At 39.7% G+C, this 18,862-nt stretch overlaps 2 protein-coding genes across 3 annotated transcripts; one reads left to right on the top strand and one right to left on the bottom strand.

Annotated features, from left to right (window-relative positions):
* The first annotated feature begins 5,554 nt into the window (after positions 1–5,554).
* LOC140927910 (uncharacterized) lies at positions 5,555–7,981 on the top strand. Its single transcript, XM_073377614.1, has 2 exons — positions 5,555–6,789; positions 6,927–7,981. Exons 1-2 carry the CDS (start codon positions 5,622–5,624, stop codon positions 7,979–7,981), a joined length of 2,223 nt encoding a protein of 740 aa, XP_073233715.1. The 5' UTR covers positions 5,555–5,621.
* A 3,796-nt stretch (positions 7,982–11,777) lies between these two features.
* On the bottom strand, positions 11,778–18,862 carry LOC140928139 (collagen triple helix repeat-containing protein 1-like). 2 transcript variants are annotated; one of them, XM_073377850.1, is made up of 4 exons: positions 18,821–18,862; positions 13,143–13,274; positions 12,307–12,636; positions 11,778–12,194 (listed from the first exon to the last, which is right to left on the bottom strand). In XM_073377850.1, the coding sequence occupies exons 2-4, from the start codon at positions 13,230–13,232 to the stop codon at positions 11,847–11,849; spliced, it is 768 nt and encodes a 255-aa protein (XP_073233951.1). In that variant the 5' UTR covers positions 13,233–13,274; positions 18,821–18,862; the 3' UTR covers positions 11,778–11,846. The 2 variants fall into 2 exon arrangements, with proteins under 2 accessions (XP_073233951.1, XP_073233952.1); XM_073377851.1 differs by lacking the exon at positions 18,821–18,862 and adding an exon at positions 18,041–18,186.

Raw genomic sequence — 18,862 nt, forward strand, 5'->3', positions numbered from 1 at the left:
GTGTTCTCTCAGATTTACTAAACAGTAATTAAAAGCTTTTTTCGCAGATTTAAAATTTGAATTGTTTAATATCATCAATCCTACGCTGTTTTAGTATCATCAGTTACTTCTGGTATCTACTCTGTTTATGAATCATGTTTAGTTGACACATGATTATGGAAACCAATCGTTATCATTACTTAGTAAAAACTGAACGAGTCAGTCAAACGGCCTTTGAGTGTCTTGAAAGTTTCACGTATATCGAGGGGGTCTTTATTACCAATACTAAACTTGAACGCGTTCAATTGTCCTTATTTCATACATTTCTGTTATTGACTGACTTAGCTTCAAAAATCAATCACCAAGTTCAATTTTCAGGTAAGTATTATGACTCTTTATTTTTCTGTCAGTACCAGGCGGAAGGAGTCTTTCAGTAGAGGCCATTCTGATTTTTAAACTTCGAAACTTATCCTTTATTTCGGCTTTATTTGATTCTTGACAAATTTCCGTCTTTAAGCTCCACAGATCCGTCCCTGGTCGTCAAATTGAATTATTTCAATTCCTAATTCTAATGAACAATAAGTATCTGAAGTATCAGTAACACTAAACATTAAAACTTCGATTCTTTGCTCTTGTGGTAGAAATGGGTCACGCAAAGCGAAAACTGCGCAAACAGCACGTGTTAAAAATGTGGATCAGTGCTTTGGGTTTTTAATAAAATGTTATTTCTTTCAGTTAAAGTAGAAAACATGTTCTCGATGAGTACATCTGTATGGAGACATTCGTAGAAGCTAATTCCCTCTAACGTCCCTCCACTAGTACTTGTTTAGCGGAGCTTGTATATGTAATGGTAACATGGGAATTTTGATTGTTTCGAGCTAAATCTGGATCATTCTTCGGCGCTAATGTTTGACGAAGAGTTATCATCGTTGATGCCGGGTTTAGAGACATGAATAGATTAGTCCTGTTTTGTTTGGTGGGAAAATGAGTACAAGTTTTCGAAGAGGAGAGGAGTAAAGCTAAAAATCTGCTGAAAATTAAGAAAGCTGTTGTTAGCTGTGCACGTGAGGATCAAACAGGATCAAAGGCTCAAGATCAAATTGCCTTGAACTGACAAAGAAATCGACATACGTCAGGATTGGATACTGGTTTCAAATCTGATGTCTTGAACCAAAGTAACCGATATCAAAACATTTTCCTAGATGCGCTTTAAGGGATAAGTTTCGACAAATACTGTTTCTTTATTGAGGGTATTTAGAGAGGGGAAAGACAAGGAGCGGCATTGACATTTCCAGGATTGAACACAGAAGAAAAATTTATGCATTTGACGATTTCAAGTTTCTTATAACTCTTTATTATACTTCACGGACATCGTCAAAGCGGAATACTGCAAAGTCCTTCAAATATATGATTTTTATCCGGTTGATTGTCAAAAAGGAGCAAATCAGTTAATTTATTATAACTTTGCAATTCTACTGAAACCCGGACCCCAGGGGCCCCGGACTGTGTATAACTTCTTCAGTTATTTTCCTAACCAACTTGAAACTGGAATAACCGAGTCTTTCCTTCTGGAATCTTTTTCTACTCTCTCATCGCCTAAACGGGTTATTTTTGTTATATTGATCTAAAATGGATCAAAGTTTGATTTCAAAACATTTTATCAGATAGTGAAGTACCTTATTTCTCGTAAAGGGCACAGGAAAAAAAACGGGAAACGAGACTCATCATGCTCTTCTTAGCGGAAGTAGTAGAGTGTTTTCAGTGTCCCGCAATGAAAAAATAAATTTGAAACCCAACAGCGAAAGAAGCCAAGAAAAGGAAATGTTACAGATAGGAGAACAGTCATGACCTGCAGTGGAGGCGTATTTTGGACGAGCGAAAGCTGCTTGTTTATGTTTGTTATAACCGCCATCTTTGATTTTATGACGGAGGAAGATTAGGGAGAGTAAAAATAGTAACCCTTAGGGTAGGTGCTAATTTAAAGCATTTTCACCTCTCTTCGGTAGTTTCAACATGGCGTTTTCGCGCGCAAAAACATTGGCGCGCCGGAAGGAAACGCCTGCACAGCAGGCTATAGGAGAGTCATAAATATACAACGAATCCAAGTCTCTCGTCTGTGCGGCCCATCGTTGTCTGTTATCGTCCGAAACGTTTCGCGCAATTTTCAAGCTTTGTATGGAGTGTACCAACATGGGATGCGCAGAAATACTTTTTGTACAGCTTGAAATATTAAGCTGCTGAAAATCATAAGGAGAGAGCTTTTCTTTAACCAGACATCACTGCCGAGGCAACCACGTGTTGTTGCGTGTTGTCAGGAACTGCGAAAATTAGGAACTTCAAAATTAGGAGACTCCTACAAAGATTTATTTCTCGGGTGCCTTTAACCTGGTGTAAATCAAAATTCAAAAGGCCTCGCTGTTTTGATTTTAGAGTTTCAAAAGTTTGATGACCTTCTGGTGAACACATGGGGACGAAGAACAACTGGGAACGAGTTCTTTGTACTTTGTCCCAGTGCCCCTCTGCGCCTGACTGATTTCAACTTGTTCAAGATCAACAGCAATGTGAAGCATATTTGACATTTTCATCAAAGTTGCAATGCCCAGAAAACATTGTAATACCTTTGGAAGGTGTTCTGATGATATCGATGTCCATAATGATTTCGAAACATCTTCAAAGTGGACTGGAATTTACCATGAAGAAAGATTCCGACCTTCATTCTAGTTGACGCTTATTATATTTCCCCGCAACGAAAGAGGAACATTAACTACACACTATGCTGTATATTTTATTACCTGCACTTTATCATGTAAGTAATATTTTGAAGAGAACTTTGGAATACTTGGCCATTCATAGTTAATTTCTCATTGTGATATCCTTAAAATGAAACTTGTACATTTAGGTATGCTCGTACATTTTGGACAGCAAAATGGGGACAGACGGTCTGTTACTTTGCCGTGTCTTCATTTAGCTTTATTGACTTACATGTAAATGCATTTTATAATGAAATATAGTGTATAAATACATCTACAGTCACAGATAAAAGTTATGTACATTTTAAAGCAAAGTCCCATTCATGTCAAATGGCATTAAAATCCCGTAAACTTCAGCTTATAGCTAGAGAGTTTTCACTCAAGTGGCCAGCATCTTTGCAAATTAATTGGAACAAAAGAAAACATTTACAAAAGAAAATAATTCAAATCCTACAGGACTGGTTTGGGACACCAACATGGCCGCCGTTTTATTGTTTTGAGACACCAATATGGCTGCCGTGACGTCATGTGAAAACACTCCATATAAAGCCTTGGGCCTACACATCTTCAAAAGGGGTGTTAAAAGGGCTTATTAAAAAAGGGGTCCATATCCGAGGGGCCTTATAACTAGAATAGAAAAAAAGAGCTTTGGAACAAGCTACAGGTATGGCAATGCTGATCAAAATTCTTTTTGCATTTACTGGTGAGCCTCAAAATCTCATAAATCAAATTCATTTCAATACATTTGGAGGGAGTTCATATCCAGGGAAGCGTATAATCAGATATTTATTTTTTTGTTTACCAGTAAACAAAAAGGGTGTTTTAGCAGAGGTAGTTTATGTTAAGTGGCCTAATTTATTTTCTGCATTCAATATGATGAGTGATTGGATCCGCTGGTTCAGTTTCACCGAGGGTGTTAGAGGCTTTTGCTGTTGATTTTTAATGATGATCTTCCATGGACTTGCTTGCATTTCTTTATTGAGTTTTGCAACTGCCATGGCAAGCCCAAATGTAACAGTGCTCACTATTTACATAATTTAATGAGACATTTACCAGCGGGTAAATGCAGTTAATGGAGCATGAAGCCCCAGGGGGGGTAGGCCGAGAAAGCCTGTCCCGTCTTAGGCTCGGTGATATCTTAAAAGCCTGATTCATTAAATGAAAGAACTCTATTCTTTAAGCAGAAAACAAAAGCTTTTCATGGCTAGAACCTCACTAATTTGTCGCATGTTTGTCATCGTGTATTTTCTTAGCTTCGCAAAGATTGGTCCCTGTTTTCAAAGCCCTATTCAGAGCTATTCATGGCTAGACCTTAATCATGATAAGTTGAGATAGTTTATAGTACAACTGTGCCTATTGGCCGTATTTTGAGACACTGTCTGACTATAAAGCTTTGCCAATGCCACTCCTAGTCATTATTTGGTTAGCTTGCACGAAAGCGACATCGCGTCAAAGTACTGACCTTTCGAAGCTTTCCAGCGAAGTCCTACGGCTTCGCTTGCAGCAAATGAATCTTCCCGTCACGGGAAACCACGCTCGCCTAGTGGAAAGGCTCCGTTCCGCGAATGGAACCCGCCAGCTCTCTGCAACAACGCGAAACAAAAGGGCAGATGGTCGAGTGGCCAAGAGGTCATCCACCTCGTCGAAGCGCTCACAACAGGCCGCACGGAGTCTCAATCGTCAATCCGCCACGTCCAATTTGGCTTCCGAACCTCACGATTTAGATCAAGTCTTGGACCACTTCCCCGAGGAGGAGGAGTCCGCCACAGGCGACCTTTTGGTGGATTTAGACGCAGAACCAATGGAGTCCATGGAGTCAAGCGATGCCGTTTTTACCCCGGCTCAACTAGCGGCGATCCAGGACACTGTTTCGTCGACCGTTCAAGCAGCGTTTTAATCGCTCCCACACAACGACGTTATCCCGCCTGCTCCTGCGTTTTTCAGCACTCCAAGTCCTCGTGTTTCTTCTGTGGCGCCTCCGAACGGCCTCAATCGTCCCTTGGACAAAGCCCTCGAGGATAAAATACTCCGCGGTGAGTACGTAGATTTCTCTTTGCTTTTGCCAGAAACACTGTACCAGACCCAGACCCCCGCCCTACAATTGCGTTATGAGGACTCGCCCCCAGGCCACTTGGGCTCCCCGCTTACTGTTGTCAAACGCAAGAAACCAGTTGTAGACTCTTTCCAAAAGTGGTTGGACGCGTTCATGGCGTATATGCTTGTAATCGTCACGGCCTACCCCAACCGGGCGGTGGAGCTCATCAAGTATCAGCAAATCATTAGCCGCGCAGTAACTAAGTTCAAGGACTTAGCGTGGTACACATACGATGAGCATTTTAGACGCCGCGCGGATCGCGATCTTACCATCGCGTGGGATAGGATAGATATTGAACTTTGGACGGTGACCTTTACGGGTACCGCTAAGCACCATTGTTCTATATGCTCTAGCCCCTACCACCAATCCGATGACTACCCCCACCAAGAACCCAGCAAAAAGCCTCGCCAGTCTGCCCTCGTTTGCTTCGATTTCAACAAACCCTCAGGGTGTCAGCGTCGTACCTGTCACTTCTCCCACAATTGCCGCCGCTGTGGATCCAGCAGTCACGCACTCTTCAATTGCCCCAGCTCCAAACCGCACGCCACAAGCACCAAATCAGCAACCCCGGGCGATCGCAGCAAAAAATAAAGTGGAACAGCGCCAGCAGAAGCAGAGACCAACAGTATCCACCCCTCTTGATGTAGATAAATTAGCGCTTGAATTAGTTAATCACCCTAATCGATCTTTTGTTGACTCGCATCGGTTACCTTGGCCCTCAAAAATTCCGGGTATCCAATAACTTGATCTCCGCTTCTCAACACCCCGAGGTTATCTCCGCGAATTTAAGCAAGGAAATGTCGTTGGGTAGGGTCGCAGGCCCCTTTTTCTCGCCCCCACTCCCCAATTTCCAGTGCCACCCTATCGGCGTGGTGCCAAAAAAGCACTCTACGGAATGGCGCACTATCTATCACCTATCCTATCCCCCGGGTGACAGCGTAAATGATCATATTCCAAAGGACCCTTACTCTCTTCAGTATGTACGGGTAGACGACGCAATAAGCATTTTGAAGTCCTTGGGTCCCGGGGCGTACATGGCTAAAACCGACCTTAAATCGGCGTTCCGCATTATGCCTATTCACCCGGATGACTGGAACCTGTTGGGTATTTATTGGCAATCACGTTACTATGTAGATCTGTACCTCCCCTTTGGGCTCCGCAGTTCACCCTTCCTCTTTAATCAAATTTCTGAGGCCTTAGAATGGATCTTAAAACACAACTACGGCCTGGGTCATGTTTTCCACATCCTGGACGACTTCTTTATCGCAGAGTCTTCTAAGCTGGCCTGCTTGGAGAACTTTAGTACCCTTCTAAAAGTGTTCACGTCCCTTCGGGTACCAATAGTAGCAGCCAAAACCCTGGGCCCCTCCCAAGTCTTGGAATTTATGGGGATTGTGCTTGATAGTACCCGCATAGAAGCTAGGTTGCCGGAAGATAAGCTAGCTCGGATTAGTAAGCTCCTTGATTCCTTTAGTGCCCGCCGCTCAGCCCGACTAGTGGACCTCCAGTCCCTTATCGGCACGTTGCAATTTGCCTGTAAAGTAGTGGTCCCCGGGCGAACCTTTCTCCAACGCATGTTCAATCTCACCAGGGGTGTTCCCAGCCGTTTTCACCATATCCGCTTAAACAAGCAATTCCAACGGGATATTACCATGTGGAAAGTTTTTCTCACCCAATGGAACGGGCGGTCCTTTTTCCTTGATTCCTTTGTTACCTCCTCCCCTGACCTTGAATTGTACACAGATGCAGCTAGCACCATTGGGTTCGGGGGGTATTTTAATGGGAAATGGTTCCAAGGGCACTGGCCGCCTCACCTCCTTATCAACAAGAAGACGGGGATTAGCATTGAATGGCAAGAATTTTTCCCTATTGTTATCACTTGCGCCCTCTGGTACCCCCATTTTGCGGGTAAACGCCTTCAATTTTGGTGCGACAATGAAAGCGTTGTGGCTATTATCAACTCTGGCCACTCAAAAGCTCCCCGGGTGATGGACCTGGTCCGTTTTTTGGTTCTCATTTCCATGAAACACAACTTCTTGGTACGGGCCCGCCATGTTCCGGGGGTAAATAACGGAATTGCTGACGCCCTCTCACGTTTCCAGGTCAAACGCTTCAGGGATCTCGCGCCCAATGCCGACCGGACCCGTTGTTTCATCCCTCCTTCATTCATGACCCTCTGAAGGATGAAGTTTTAAGGTATGCTAACTGGGCCTTATCATGGAACACCAAACGCACCTATACATCTGGAGAAAAGCGTTTTATCTCATTTTGCCTTATGAACAGACTTACATCTCCAACAGGCGATATTTTACCTGCCTCGGCGGGGACACTTATTTATTTTGCATCTTATTTAGCTCGCACAGTTCGTCATTGCACAATCAAAATATACTTAGCAGCCGTCAGGAATCTACATATAGTTTCCGGTTACAATGACCCCTTACAGGGCAAGCTGCTTTTAAAAAAGATCTTAAGGGGTATTCTTCGTTACCAGGGTTGTCCTCGTATAAGTCGTCAGCCGGTCACCCCCTGGGTCCTGTTAGCTATCCGTCCCGTCCTTGAGAGCTGGTTGGATGTTCGGGATTTTTCCATGATCTGGGCTGCATTTACGCTAGCCTTTTTCGCCTTTCTTCGTTGTAGCGAGTTTACGTACCCGAGGGCACGTAATTTTAATTCTCAGTTTAACCTCACCACTGATTGCGTGACTTTCTCACCAAGTCTGGCTCGCCCGCAGCACATGCTTCTCAAACTTAAATCGTCTAAAACTGACAGTTTTAGACAGGGGCAATCTCTCGTGGTAGCTCGGTGCTCTTCTTTATTGTGCCCCGTTTCCGCTATGCAACGGTATTTTATGCTTGCCCAGCCTCGGCCTGGACCCCTTTTTTACTTTCAGTCGGGTCGGCTTCTCACTCGGTCTTCTGTTACGCATTTACTTCAGGATTCTGCTCGCTGTGCGGGACTCCCATACGAGAGTCTAAAAGGTCACAGTTTTCGTATAGGCGCCGCGTCCGCTGCGGCCGCTGCGGGCTTACCAGACTGGTTAATAAAAGTTTTAGGTCGTTGGTCCTCGGACTGTTATCAACTGTATATTCGCACTCCCGAAACAGTCTTGCCTTCTGCTGTTCCCAAAATGGCTCGTGTGTCAGGGAACTTTATTTAGTTTTTTTTTGTTGTTGCTTGGGGGATGCATTGCATGCATCTGTAGCGGTTAAGTCTGCGTTGTGACTTCCCCCAAGCTTTTGGCATTGCTTGTGTCTTGCCATCTTTTGAGCTATTCCTTTGCCTTAATCTTGTCCGATCCAGCCCGTGCGGCGCTGGGGAGATAAGAAAGGCTCTGCCCAGATTCTTGTCCTACCCCACGGTAGTAGGGCGATAAGTAAGGCTTGTGTTATTTTGTGCGCATAACCCGAAGTCGCTATAACCTGCCACAGGGCTGTGTCCCCCCCTTATTACGCCATCATGTAGTTGTTGTTTATTTAGCCTGCGTGCGTCATTTACTTGCGTGACGTTTGCATGCGTATCTTACAAGCGGAATAGTGACATTAATGAGACATTTACCAGCGGGTAAATGCAGTTAATGGAGCATGAAGCCCCAGGGGGGGTAGGCCGAGAAAGCCTGCCCCGTCTTAGGCTCGGTGATATCTTAAAAGCCTGATTCATTAAATGAAAGAACTCTATTCTTTAAGCAGAAAACAAAAGCTTTTCATGGCTAGAACCTCACTAATTTGTCGCATGTTTGTCATCGTGTATTTTCTTAGCTTCGCAAAGATTGGTCCCTGTTTTCAAAGCCCTATTCAGAGCTATTCATGGCTAGACCTTAATCATGATAAGTTGAGATAGTTTATAGTACAACTGTGCCTATTGGCCGTATTTTGAGACACTGTCTGACTATAAAGCTTTGCCAATGCCACTCCTAGTCATTATTTGGTTAGCTTGCACGAAAGCAATCATTTAAAGTAGTTTTGTTACCCGCCCTCCCTCCCTTTGGAAGAGTTGTTGTTTTGTTATGTCTCAATAAATTTTGGTGGGTCACTCCCTGTGGTGCGGTTAAGTCTGCGTTGCGACTTCCCCCAAGCTTTTGGCATTGCTTGTGTCTTGCCATCTTTTGAGCTATTCCTTTGCCTTAATCTTGTCCGATCCAGCCCGTGCGGCGCTGAGGAGATAAGAAAGGCTCTGCCAAGATTCTTGTCCTACCCCACGGTAGTGGGGCGATAAGTAAGGCTTGTGTTATTTTGTGCGCATAACCCGAAGTCGCTATAACCTGCCACAGGGCTATGTCCCCCCTTTATTACACCATCATGTAGTTGTTGTTTATTTAGCCTGCGTGCGTCATTTACTTGCGTGACGTTTGCATGCGTATCTTACAAGCGGAATAGTGACATTAAAAGTCCATTAAGTCCTCATTTTAGTAAATTCGCTTTTATTGTATTTATTCAATTCAGTCTAGCTATGTTCATTCAGTTCAATATAAAAAATAGGCAGCCCTAAAATGTGGAATATGCAAATGGCATCCAGAATCTGAAGCCTGAAAAGGGGATTAAAAATGGAATCCAGAATCAAACAGGACTGTTCCTCAAAGGCAAAGATAAAAAGAATACTAAGTTTAGACTCTATTTTAATTTTCTTTGAGTTGTTTGCTTCGAACTGTCACCTCTGTGCTTAACAATAAGCATTTTAGAAGGTTAAACAAGAGAAATTAAACCTGGGAAATTATGTCCTTGAAGAAATGATTGCCTACAACCATGAAAATGTTCATATATTTCCACTATGCTGTTGATTTACTCAACTTTTAGAGACATTTTAGAGACTTTTTCACTGTCATTGCTATTTCCAGCATAATTTTGTTTTGCACAGAGCATTTCCCAAAGCTCATAAATTTTTCAATGGTAAATGAAATGCCTTTTAAAAATCAAATGAAAAATGCCTCAGTTTGAGCATGATGTAATATAAAACTCTGGCCAGGAAAATGTCTTTGTTCTTTTTTCTCTTTTTCTCATCTTCATTTTAAACAATATTTCCTCAGAAATTCATCATTCATGATTCCATGTTATAGTGCTGCCCTAAAAAAATCACTATCCTAGATTCAATTCAGTTTTCTGATATTCATTTCAGCAGGTATCCATCCAATGCTTGCACTCATTTATTGAATCTTGGAAATTGGGTCAAAGTTTAAAATTTTGGGGTACATATTTTCCAACAAAGCTCAGTAGACTTACAATTTGCAGTGCATTTGCACTATTGTAGAAATATCTTAATTTATTTAGAAATCATATTTCTTTTATCATCTAAAGGTAATCAAATCAGTGGCATTTGTGATTGTCCTTGCCAATTAAGCAGGTAATCTTTATATTGTTCTCCCCAGTGCATCAACCTGGTCATGGTGTATGATGTTCAGTGGCGATTGAGTTCTGATCAAGTACTTCTGGAACTGTTTCACACATGCTTAATTGACGAAGAAACTCGTAATTTTCTAAATTGTCACAAGTTTTACCTCTACCCCAATTACCATATTATAAATTCTACCATTTTTTTGAAATACCTAGTACCCCACGAATATTTAATCCTAAAAATTAAAAAAAGTATTGAAGATCATAAAAACTAAGCAAAAAAGGAAAATGAAGAAAAAACAAGAACAACAACGACAGCAAATTAGGAACAGAAGGCAAAAACTGTGTAGTTGCCCAAGTGACTTTTTGTGCAAACAAAAACAATGTTTTTCTGTCGATTGAAGGCATTTGGGGTAGTCCATATTAAATCTCTGCTTCATAGTAACCGGCATTTCAGATTCTTACAGGGACCTAAATGTATGCTTGCTCTTTTATGGGTGTTACATGTATTTTCTTATCGGTTCCAGCTTCTTTTTCGCTTCTTTCTCTTTGTGGTTCTTGATGTTTGAGATTTTGAGACAAAAAGTCTATTTTACTGCCGAGTGTTGAAGTGGCTGTTTTTTTTTAAGAGAAAGGGTGCTCGCTCAGACTCCCCTAACAAACGCAAGATCAGTTTTCCTGTGAACGAGCACCTTTTTTTTTTAGGTAAATGCAACCGGAGTTCCCTTCTGACAACCACTTGGTTATTCTTTATTCATCGATACATGCAGTAGTTTCGTTTCTCCTTGAACACAAATGAGTAGTTCTTGTAAAATTATGTTCTTTTGGTGGTGTGAAAAACAAACAAATCATGCTAGGACGTCACCGCCCCTCTTTTACATCTTCCACTTTTTTTCCTGTGGCGTTGATTTACTCGTTACTGTGTCTCTCGCTCTCTCTCTCTCTCTCTCTCTCTCTCTCTCTCTCTCTCTCTCTCTCTCTCTCTCTCTCTCTCTCTCTCTCTCTCTCTCTCTCTCTCTCTCTCTTTTTTTGCCTTTCTTCTGTATAAAAAATTATGTAGTTTATGCCCACTTTATCGTCTTTTTTTGCATGAAATTGCGCCTGGCTAACTTTTTAGAAAAGGGACAACTTTAATCTTTAACGAGGGTAGGTAAACAGCGAAATTGACAGTCGATTTTTTCCCAAAACGTTACCCTTAATTGTAAGTGTAACTCTGTTAGGATTGGTCAGAAAATATCCAAAACTGGGTATCGGTGGAAAGATCTATATTTGATGACGTTGTTGTTTACCATTTCTTAAGCTAAAACTGGCTTAAACTGAGAGATAAAGGGGTCCGGGAAGGAAAATATGCATCGTTCCATCTGGAACGAAAACGACCAAAGCAGTATTCAAAAGGTTAAACAGTGGAATTGTGACTAATCGTTCTTCTTGGGCAAAGCAGCTTGTAACAAAGTGTGACCTCAAGAAATCAAAATTTCTTATGAAGTCTCAGTAGGAAAATCATGTTTGACGTTGTGAGGATGATATGCTCGGCCAGGATATTGGAGAAAAGTATATCAAGTATCCGTAAATGTTTCTGGACTTTATTTTATTTTGTTTTACCTGATACAGATTTAACAGCAAACCGTTGCTATATGCGCTTAATTACTAACACCGTTTCTCAGTTTTATTCAAGTCCAGTTAAACAAATAAACGAGCTTACTGCTGTGGTTTTGGCACTTCCTCAATGAAGATACGACTCATTGAATGCCAACCAGTAAGGGAGTCTGCAAGCTTGTGGCCGGTGACGCACTTTCCAACTGAGAGTCCAACTCGCACTGTTCCCTTCTTTATGTTATGACAGTGGCCTTCAATGTGTCTGTGACGGTGATTTGTTGCTGTTTGCTGGTAGAATGCACCGTCAATAGTTCCAGGAGAGCTACACTCATTGCCATTGAAGGTGAAATACAACCGACTACAGCAGCCGCTACACGATGTCGTTTTAAAGTTACCAGCAAAGTAAACATGGAGAGCAGTGCCTGTGTACTTCTTCATGAAGGTACAGTGCTGTGTGAAAAAGAAAGAAAAATTATTCACCATATTCTGAGGGGAAAAAAATTGTGCTTCGTTCGGAGTTCGTAAAAAAAATGTCTTCACGGACTAAAATGACTTGACTTACATAAATTTCTCCTGAATCCTTGTCGTCTCGTCTTTTCCAGACACACTCCTTCCAGTTCATGTATGAAGCCAGTCGAGCAGATCCATTGTCGCCTTTGTCCCCCTGGTCTCCCTTTTGGCCTGCAGGACCCTGGATCCCAGGTTCTCCCTTCACCCCTTTCATTCCATTTGCACCAGGTGGTCCCTGGGGCCCAGTCTTCCCTGAGTTGCCCTGGTCTCCTTTGACTCCATCTCGTCCATCACGGCCGGGTGCACCAGCAGATCCCGGCATGCCATGCATACCTGGTAGTCCATTTGTGCCGGGATGGCCTCCAAAGCAAAATGGCTGAAACTGGGTTGAAAAGGAAGAAGATGCAGAACTTTTTATTCAATTTGTATGAAGAAAACGTTCTTAATATCATTACTTAGTTACTTTTGTTTAACTTGATTACAGAGCCACTTTCCTGAAAGAATTTCCTGTTAGATCAGAGTTGCGTGACCCGTTAATGATAACGTGGAGCTTCGAGCGTTACTTATCAGGTATTTGTTTTGTGGTCGCCGTTTACATTTGCGATTTACATTTCTTTTGTCAAAATTCGATTTACATTTTTTACATTTCTTTTGCTCAAAACTGGAACTGCTTTTGAGCCTCACATACCTCATTGAGGACGCAAAGAAAGAAGGCAAAGACACTCAGATATTTTGTTCAGAAAGTTTTAAGGTTGACCATATATAACAGATCCCCAGAAGAAATATTAATAATCACCAAAACAAACTTTTAATAGACTTTACAAGACATATTTCATATATCAAATATCTTTTTCTCCATGAGCTACTATTGTAAAATGATGAAATCACCTTGTCACGTGATTTGCTGCTATCGTTGTTGGCTGTCGTAGAGCACAAAGTGATAAAGGATAAAATCAATACGTAAATCATGGCTGCCATCAGAGATTATTCACAGGAGATTTGCGTTCACTAATTTTGAACCTGTGAAAATAAGAACACCACGAAAGCGTAAATAGTCTACGACGCTTAGCTCATTCTCCACGAAAGAATCGAAAGATATTAGCCGGCCTGTAGGCCTCTCGGTCTTGAATATTTTGCTCTTTTAATCAGGGCCATTGCCACTTTTGCTAGCGTCTCCTAGTCTGATATCAGGTACGATAACAAATGCACTGCCCTTGTAAGACTTGTCCTTGAGTTAGCACTTACCCGTCAGGTTTGGCTACCAAAGGAAATAATATTATTGCAAGTTTGGCAGCTCTTTTTATGTGTTCTCTGCATGAGAGTCTGGTTCAAACAAGTTAATAAACTGATATCGCGTACATATTAAAATAGGATGAATTACCCTATTGGTCATTTGAATCATGTTAGTAGTTTTAACTGACCAATAATATGTTCTGTTACATAAATGTTTTATTTCCATCCGAGACAAGTTAAAACGAGTATACAAGTTACGTTTCCTTAACTAAGCGTTTGAAAATTGCTTGCTATTCTGAAAAGCTGCTCTGTATTTTGCATATTTTTTGCATTGTCGGTTATAAATCCGGCATTGATAAATAGTGTCTTGCTGAAAATGTAACTTTTGTGTAAGTCCTGTAACATATCGGAGTCAAGAGCAGAGTCAACGATAAACAGTTGCTAATTAGTCTAACATAAAATTTATTCTCTGTTTCACTGTATTTTTGCTCTCTGTTAGTTTAATATTTACTACTTGCGTAGATCTATGCATAACTACGCTCTAACATAAAACATAAAACAGTGCATGAATTTAGAAACTCGTGAACTGAAGCATCCCCCACCCTCTAAAATTAAAACATGACTAGTGCCGTTGTTGAAGAAGGATTAATCGACATTTTGATTAAAAGTTCAGCTTCCTTATGTGAATCAATGCACGATCATGACTCGTAAAAGCATTTTTTCTTTCAGCGAAAATGGTTTTTAAATCTTTCCTTCCTTAACAAATAGAGCTGTAAAAGAAATTTAAGACGTTTCGCTTTCAGTGATTCACTTGCATCTCCAATCATTCACAGATTTAGAACGTCCTTTCTCATCGAACGGCATCTGCTAAGTTGGTTGTTATTTTATTCGAAGCAAAATTAAATGATAATAAAAAATATGAAATAAATAAAAAAATCTAAAATGACGAAATCATTTTACACAACAGACAGACGCTTTGGATGACGGATTTTAACTCATAGTTTCTTCGGTTTTGCTTTATGGCAACTACAGTAGAAACCCACATGTACGAACCTAGAATTTTCGAGGTCAAGCTGAACAGGTTCTTATATTTTAGGGTAGTTTTTCACAATTTAGGCTTATTAGGTTTTTTAAACGTTCTTATTTTTCAGAGGTTATCATAGTGTAACCATTGGCAGAAATATTGTACTACAGACTATGGCAAACAGTCAAGGTCCTAGAAGATCATCAATACATTTCAATCTATATTTTTTAAATAAGATATTAAAATTTTGAATCGTCTGTATTGCACGGTAGCTTTATGGAAAACAAGTGAAAATCCAAACAAAATTCAAAGAAAACATACACAATAACTTTTTGTCTAAAGTTTCTCACAAAATTAGAATCAAGAATTTTGACCATCAAAATCGGAGTGATTTTTTTGTATAAGAACCTATTTTTCTTTGCCAGGCTGAACAGGTTCTTATAGTTATGGATATTTAAATGCCAAACTTCAGCCTGTTAGGTTCTTAAATCACTAGGTTCTTATATGCGGGTTTTTACTGTATGCCAAACGCTTGTTCGTCTTGAGTGTTTTCTGGCGTGAGCGTCTTCTGTTATCAAATGTTATTTTTTATTGCTAAAACACCACAGTACTTGAGGAATTGAATTGTTCATTTTGACTTTGATCTCAGTATATTCCTGGAGCAATGTACTCAGTTCTCAGTTTTATCGATCTTTTGAGAGTTTTTACTGCAAGGAAACCTCGACATAGTTTTATCATCTTAAGAACTCACCTTTTGGTTTTTTGGTCTATGTTGTGGTAGCGATAACCGGCGGCGTGTGCAAAGGTCCTAAACGATAAAAAAAGAAGGATTTAAAATATTTACAAGTTTAAAGTCACCTATTCTTTGCAAAAAAAAACTTAGACTTCAGCCTCCATTTTCATTAAAAGCAAAAAAAAAAAAAAAAAAAAAAAAGAAAGAATTAAAAAGAAGAGAAATTGGAAGAAGTAAGTTACTAAGAGCTTCTTTTCATGGCCACTTTAATTTCCAATCGTTCCGAATATAGGTTGATGTTTTTTTTTTTCATAAAAAAAGAATCAGTAACGGTCGAGAAAGACCGGTATTAACTTAACAGTTTCTAGCTGGTCCAGTTTTAGTATATGCCTTTAGTTCTTGGATAAAGATATGTAGCACTTATACTAATTTCAAGTAGGTTTACTGAGGAACGAATAGTGAGAGTTCGGATTGAGAAATACTAGGTTTTCCTTCGTGAACTGTTAAGTAGCAGTGATTCTAGTTCAGTTATTAGACTCGCGTACATGGTAGAAATCTCTGCGTCCGCCTTCCTCATCATGTTGTCAATTAAATGAGCATTTTAAAAAACAACAACAGGCAAATCGATATATCAAATTATTTTGCTTGACAAATGATTTAATTTTTTTTTCAAATTATTTCGATTAGGCAATGATGTAAAAATAATTCAATATAAGTCAAATTTGTCTTGTAGTTGAGTGTGTTTCAAATAGATTGAATAATAGGAAAAATTGTTGAATCAAAAGCGCATGTTGGCATTAATGCTACTTTAGATAGAACGCGAATGTTATCTTACGCGTTTACGATAGTAAACGAAAATGAACCAAATATGGATAGTTTTACTTACCTAGAGGAGTCCTTTTGACGCATGATTGTTTATCGCTGAATTCGAATAAGTTTCTGTTGCAAGCATGACCGACAGTTCGGAATCGTTTTTGCCAAAATCAACAAAAAATATTATTTATCCTCTCTACAACTAATTTTTCAACGAGAGCGTGAGGTCACAGCAGCAAAACGGTTACTGGCAGAAATTTTATCATAGTCTAAACCTCCCTCCAAGGTTTATAGTTCACACAGAACAGGGAAGAAAAGAAAATGTCTGAACACGCGCGGCTTCTAACCCAAACTATCGAGAAATGTATAACGCTCTTTTAAAACAAAACTCTTAATTTAAAGGCAATTTGCCTTGTTTGAAATAACCTTAGTATTTCGAAAAAAATTAGCTTATTGCTCATTAATGACGCATTTGTAAATGAAGCTCATCCTCTTAACAAACAGAAATGTCACTTGTCTTTCTCTTTCTTGTGTTCAGTCAAATTTAAGCGGCTTTGTTCGCAGATTTAACATTTGAATTGTTTAATATCATCAAATCTACGCTGTCTATATTAGTATCACTACTCCTGGTATCTACTCTGTTTATGAATCATGTTTTGAAAGTGACTACAGTACTGCATTCAACGGTGAGCCTTGGCTTTTTTTAAAGACAAGACAAATCCAAATGTGGATATTAGTTAACATGATCATGATCAATGTTTGATTATTTAATAAAAAACGGAACAAGTCAGTCAAATTGCCTTTTAGTGTCTTGAAAGTCTCACTTAGATGGAGGGAGTTTTGTACTAATACTAAACTTGAACGCGTCCAATTGTCCTTATTTCATACATTTCTCTTATTGACTGCATGATTTCAGCTTCAAAAATCCATCGCCAAGTTAAATTTTTCAGGCAAGTATTTAAGACTTTTATTTTTTTGTCAGTACCACGCGGAAGGAGCCTTTGAGTAGAGGGAAATTTAATTTCAAACTTCGAAACTTGTCCTTCATTTCGGCCCCATTTGATTCTTGACAAATTTCCGACTTTGAGCTCCACAGATCCGTCCTGGTCGTGAAATTGAATCATTTCAGCTCGAAATTCTAATGAAGGATCAGTAACAAAACTTTAAAACTTCGATTCTTTGCTCTTGTGGTAGAAACGGGTCACGCAAAGCAGAAAATGTGCAAACAACACAGGTTAAAAATGTGGATCAGTGCTTCGGGTTTTGAAATGCCATTTCTTTCAGTTAAAATAGAAAACATTTTCTCGATTATTACATCTTTATAGCGACATTCGTGGAAGTTGTGTCAATTTACCTTCTCAAACTCATTAATAATCCATTAAGAAAATACAAAGGAAATTAATGTTTAATGAGTGTTTGGAAATCGGATGAAACACTGCTTAGTATTTGCATCCTTAATTTCTCCTTCAAAAATGATTTTGTTTGAGAAGAAATATCAAACATTCGACACAGTGTTTCATCACCAGATGAAACACCTCGAAGTTCGTCAAAAATACTCCGCTGCGCGTCGTATTTTCAACTCTCTTCTCGGTGTTTCATCTGGTGATGAAACACTGCATCTCATGTTTGATATATTACTTCAAATATTCCCGTCCCTGTCCACTAGTACGTGCATAGCAGAGCTTGTTTGTAATACCTAATGGTAGCATGAGAATTTTGATTGTCTCGAGCTAAATCCGGATCACTCTTACTCTAGGTGGTACTGTTTGACGAAGGGTAATTTGGGCTGGGTATTTGAAGCCGCTTCCTCTAATACTAAAATTATATTTTTGCAGCTTACTTCGTGACTATCAGATGTTCCGGCTAAATAACAAATTGCTTTAAATTAAACTATTTCGAATTCACGTACCGATACCATGCAGTGACGACCACCATTGTAATCGTTGTTCAGAGATGATTCTATAGAAACTGTTTATGACTTACTTCTCGAGGAATAGCTGTTTATATTATACTCGATCCAGCGGCGTTGATTTTCTACTTGTTTCCTTCTTGGCTGTCTCCTCTCAGTCCAAATCTTCTCTCACGAAATCTTCACACAAACATTGCGAGGACATGAAAACAACAATTGACTGACATTGTAGTTCTCAATGTTTGCACGGTGGTGCAGGCCTACATTGTAAACCCTATAATTTATCCATGACCATATCTACCGGATTCATGAAAAAAAAAAAGCTTAAACAAATTTTGTGCAAGGAAGCTATAGAGTACTGTTGTACATGTACGTTAAATACAGAATATTGACAAAATATTTACACGGAGCACTTGCAAATTTTTTGCGGGGAATTCTAGCTTTTCACAAGAACGATAAATCGTTTGCTGGCGATTTATATCAGTCGAATTTAAGCGACAAAACAAGAAAGACATAACCAAATAAACATAATATTAACTCACTGCCAGCTAAATAAAGTTAAAAATGTGACTGTCTGTTCTATTGTTGAAGAAAACAAGAAATTTGATAAAATTGAACGGCATCGATGAAAAAGGCGTCCTTACCCGTAAAATTGATATCAAAAGTTTAGTCATTAATTCACAACGTTAACAGCATTAGTCCATCGAAGATAACTTAGTGTGCATGTATTTAATTTAAGCAAAATTTTGTCCTCAGTTTACCCTGATTACATGATTGTTTATCAATAAAAAAAACTAATTATTAATGGAATTACACTATTTTCGCGGTTTTAAAAGCAAGGCGAAATAGCTAACCGTTTGACGATGTTTCTTTTGTCTAGGTATGGGGGTTCTGGG

This window comes from Porites lutea, chromosome 2 (assembly GCF_958299795.1).
Source record: "Porites lutea chromosome 2, jaPorLute2.1, whole genome shotgun sequence".
Classification (NCBI taxonomy): Eukaryota; Metazoa; Cnidaria; class Anthozoa; order Scleractinia; family Poritidae; genus Porites; species Porites lutea.

Excerpts from the sequence above, each read along its gene's own strand:
- LOC140927910 (XM_073377614.1), top strand. The coding sequence starts at position 5,622 with ATGTCGTTGGGTAGGGTCGCAGGCCCCTTTTTCTCGCCCCCACTCCCC. Across the intron at positions 6,790-6,926 it reads TGTGGCTATTATCAACTCTG|GTCAAACGCTTCAGGGATCT; the intron begins GCCACTCAAAAG and ends TCACGTTTCCAG.
- LOC140928139 (XM_073377850.1), bottom strand. The coding sequence starts at position 13,232 with ATGGCAGCCATGATTTACGTATTGATTTTATCCTTTATCACTTTGTGC. Across the intron at positions 12,637-13,142 it reads GCAGCAAATCACGTGACAAG|TTTCAGCCATTTTGCTTTGG; the intron begins GTGATTTCATCA and ends TTTTCAACCCAG. Across the intron at positions 12,195-12,306 it reads AGGATTCAGGAGAAATTTAT|CACTGTACCTTCATGAAGAA; the intron begins GTAAGTCAAGTC and ends TTTTTCACACAG.